This window comes from Lactuca serriola, chromosome 5 (assembly GCF_051521515.1).
Source record: "Lactuca serriola cultivar US96UC23 chromosome 5, Lser_US96UC23_V15, whole genome shotgun sequence".
In the NCBI taxonomy this organism is placed as follows: Eukaryota; Viridiplantae; Streptophyta; class Magnoliopsida; order Asterales; family Asteraceae; genus Lactuca; species Lactuca serriola.
In genome coordinates, this window is record NC_136412.1 from 64,705,011 (window position 1) to 64,709,399 (window position 4,389).

Consider the following 4,389-nt stretch of genomic DNA (forward strand, 5'->3'; position numbering starts at 1 on the left):
GAAGTTGAAATCAAATTTGTGCTTGATGTCATGCAGAAATCATATATATTCTTCCTGTTTATCATGAAATATGCATCAATTTTGCTGAATTGTGCATTTTTTTTATTGAAAATGTTGTTGAATTGTAAATTTTTTTTGTTGGAATTGTTGCTGAAAATATGCATTTGTGTTGTTTAAATGGTTGCTGAAAGTGTTTATATATATATATATATATATATATATATATATATATATATATATATATATATATATATATATATATTATACTTATTTAATAAATTGGGTTATTTTATAAACAAACACTTGAATTCAATAAAAAATAAAACAGAAGGGTAAAATGGTCATTTTAATAATTCAGCACAGCAATTCAGAGGTCCCAACCAAACAGCATGTTAAACATTCAGCTCTTAAAACTTCAGACCCTCTTAGAAATTCAGATCCCTTAAAAATTCAGATCTTAAAAATTCAGATCCTACCAAACAGCCCCTTGGTACCTCAACATCAAAGTCAAAAGCCTAAATAGCAAAGAATGGTGTCTTGCCTGAACATCAAGAATACCATCAGCTAAAATTTTAAAGTATAACATCTCATAACAACATTAAATGAAACATAACATGCCCTCAAATAATTTCAGTTATTTACACACCAAAATACCATCCATAAGACCAAAGGTTGAAAAATGAACTCCATAAATGTGTAAAACATATCATATACCGTTTTCAATGTTAATGTATGTTGCCAAAACAACATCAAGAAAAAAAAATAATGAAACACAAGGTAACCATGCCATAGTTTTGTTGTACCATGGTTTCTAAGGCATGTGGAACTCATGTACTATGTAAGCATGTGACAACTTCATGAAAGCCATTTCTCTAAATATGAATGCCATTTCTACGTTAAAAGAAGTATTAGAAAACAAAAGAGAAAAATATAAAAACTTATTCATCCACTTAATGCAGTCTTGAAATATATATATATATATATATATATATATATATATAAGCATTAGGAGTAAATGTTAGAAAAGTAGATGCTAAATTGGCCAAATTTACAAGCAAATAACTTATTCTCTGTACTTGAATGCAAACTCTACTTTTGTCTATCATTATATTAAGCATCTTTAAGGTTTTTTTTATATCAATCCATTTCAAGCAAACAAACCAAGTCATTTTCTTCAACTGAAAAACAAAGGTATATATATTGCCTTGTCTATTGCGTTCTTTCTTTTTATCTCCATCACACCGTCTTTGTATACATTTATGTATCTACATACATGTTTATTAAGTGATGATTGTAGAAGGTTTTGATGGAATCGCTTATCGTGTAGGCAACAAGGCCCTAATTAATTAACGTTCGTGTCATTCCATTGTTGTGTTTCTACTTTCTAGTGGCCCGTGTAATCAAATGCATGGTGAATAGTATTTTATATATATATATATATATATATATATATATATATATATATATATATATATATATATATATATATATATATATGAGTTATTATTATTGTTATAAGTCATATACCACTCTTTTGGAATCCATAATTAATTAGGAATCCACAAGATACGGCCACAAAACTCTACACATATCATTGAACAAGCCATAAGAAAAACCTTCGTGTCTGAATCCCTACATTATTTAGGATTGACATGGGATATAACCTATTAAACAACACATCTTAATTACAGTGTGAACAATAATAATACGGGGCATTCCAAACATATTTTGGGCCCAGAGCCAAAGAAAAAAAATGGGCTCTTAAAAAACACAAATGTCATCAATTTTTTTTTTTTATAATAAATCAATAATTAAAAGAAAATTATTTGTATTATCTTTTAAATATAACAATTTCCATAAAAAATTTGGGTCCCTTTAAAAGATGGGCCCTGGACGGTCGCCCCTATCGTCCACCCTCTGGGACGGGCCTGTAATAATACGGAATACAGCTAGAAAAATTATCGTATATGTAATTAAATTCTAATCTAACCCTAACATGTGACATAAAAAATTATCATATATGTCATATATGTAGACTTATAAAAAAGACAAACTCGTCACTAAGGTGTTCGTATGGATATTTTAACAAAGTTTGTTAAATGTGTCTACTTATTAAATGAAATTCTCTCTCTCTCTCTCTCTCTCTCTAATATTAATCAAGTTTTTTAGAAAGTCGCTTTCAAAATCAAAGTTCAGAGCTTATATTATAATTTTATAATCAAACAATAAATGATATTTTTTTTGAACGACAGCTTGACTGGTTAGATGTTAGTATTAATACTTCAATTCTTATTAGCACCAAGATCGAACCCTAGCATCTCCATTCTCCCATACTAAGAGTTTAAGCCTCTACCAATTGGGCTATTCCGAATTGGCAAACAATGAATGATATTACCTACTATGGCTTATTGTTGTTTTATATTTAATATACAATTCTCTTATTTGTTGAAAAGAAAAAGAAAACTCTTTGTAAACGAAAACCATAATGTTGAAAAAAAATATTGTTTATAGTTTATACCATAAACTTGTTTCATTTGCATATCAGAAGACAATTTCAAAACCAATGGAGATGGAGATGTCTGACAGTGAAGTTGTTAGAGTTGAAATACCGCGAGGCAATCTACCGGAAGTCGCCGACAACATTAACCATGACTTTGCTCAAGAGTGGGAAGATTGTCTTCAAAACAGTGAGACCACAAAATGTTCAGAACGTAAACGACAAATGGAGAAAGTGCCTCCATTGCTCTTGAAAGGCAAAAAAGGTCGAAGAAACCGCCAATGCTACCAGCCAGTGGTGATTTCACTTGGTCCTTACCACCATAAACGAGACGACCTTGCAGAAGCTGAGAAATACAAGCTCATAACACTCGAGGAGTATCGCTTGAGCTGCGAAACTCGAACTTCCATGGATTCGTTATACAAAAAGGTCTTCAAAGTTGTACATGATGCTAGAAAGTGTTATATCAATGGTTCTACAGATGAATACAACGATGAGGAATTTAATCGAATGATGTTGCATGATGGTTGCTTCATTTTGTTCTTTATAGAGTGTGTTGCTAGTCACCCGAATACTTTGGCAATGCTAAATAATGAGTATTTAGGCGCATTGGGCTTCGCGCACGTAGCTCGTGACATTTTGTTGCTCGAGAACCAAATCCCGTTTATAGTACTCCAAGTTTTGTTGGATTTGCGATTCCCAAAAGATAGAGGCGAAAAGATCTTAAATGACTTCTTTAACTACTTGAAGTATGGTGAAATCTCCACGAAGGAAAAAAATGTGCTTGGAAAGAAGAAACCTCTTCATCTTCTCGAGCTTTACAGGTCCCATTTCATCTCGCTTTCCTCCTTTTCGATAAAAAAGATCAACGATGATGCTAATGAAAAATGGAATTATGTAAAGAGAAATAGATCTTTTCCATCAATCATGGAACTCAAAGCTAAAGGAATTTTCTTAAAATGTACAAAATTCGAGAACGAGTCTTCTTCCGAAAACATCAAGTTTCACTCACATTGTTGCTATGGTAAGCTTGAGCTTGTGCGTCAGTCTGTTTACTCGAATTCAAAAGCTATTTACTTGAACATGATCGCTTATGAGATGTGCCCTCATAATCCGAATGACTTTCGAGTTTCGACTTATATTCGAGTAATGAAATCACTGGTTGTTCATCGTGATGATGTGAAGGAGTTACGAAACAACAACATATTGCTTCATAGTCTTGGTCGAGATGAAGACGTGGTGAAGATGTATGATGAGATTGAGGCACCGGCGGTGAATCTCTACATGTTTAACCAGCTTCGGCGAGGCATTGAGAAGCATTGTACTAACAAGTATAAAATGTGGGTGGCGGAGCTGATTAACGTCCACTTTAGTAGTCCATGGAAGACGGTGGCTTTATTTGTGGCTACTGCTATTTTGTTTATTAGTTTTCTGCAGACTTACTTCACCATTAAGCCGCTTCCAGATGACTCCACTAGGGATATTCTCAAGATTTTGAGACAATTTGAATACTCTAAGCCTCCCTCTACACCTGTTTGATCTGGAGTTGTCCATGTTGCACACGGAGTTAAGAGCATCAACAATATGTTTTTATGATGAGATTATCAATGGCACCTTATAATTATTTCAACATTCTAAAATTCTAAAATCTGACACATCTCAATAAAAGACAAAAGACCGAGCTTTTTTTTTTCTAAGCTTGTTAATGCGTGATACATATCAATTATGAAATTATATAATATCATTACTAGTTGTAAATCCATATCCAGTGGAATATATTGTCATTGGGAACCAAAAATGAAAAATATGCAATAAATCGAACAAGGGATATTCGTAAGGAGTGTTCTTTAATTCGTTTGCATCAGTCACATCAAATGTATTTGGATAGAAAA

The 4,389-nt window shown here is 32.4% G+C and overlaps 1 protein-coding gene across 1 annotated transcript; it reads left to right on the top strand.

The window, feature by feature from the left end:
• Nucleotides 1–2,563: 2,563 nt before the first annotated feature.
• LOC145050184 (UPF0481 protein At3g47200-like) lies at nucleotides 2,564–4,168 on the top strand. The gene has a single exon (XM_078998474.1). It carries the CDS (start codon nucleotides 2,564–2,566, stop codon nucleotides 4,034–4,036), a length of 1,473 nt encoding a protein of 490 aa, XP_078854600.1. The 3' UTR covers nucleotides 4,037–4,168.
• The last annotated feature ends 221 nt before the right edge of the window (nucleotides 4,169–4,389 follow it).

Bases quoted from the DNA above. Each gene is read 5' to 3' on its own strand.
- LOC145050184 (XM_078998474.1), top strand. From the start codon at position 2,564: ATGGAGATGGAGATGTCTGACAGTGAAGTTGTTAGAGTTGAAATACCG.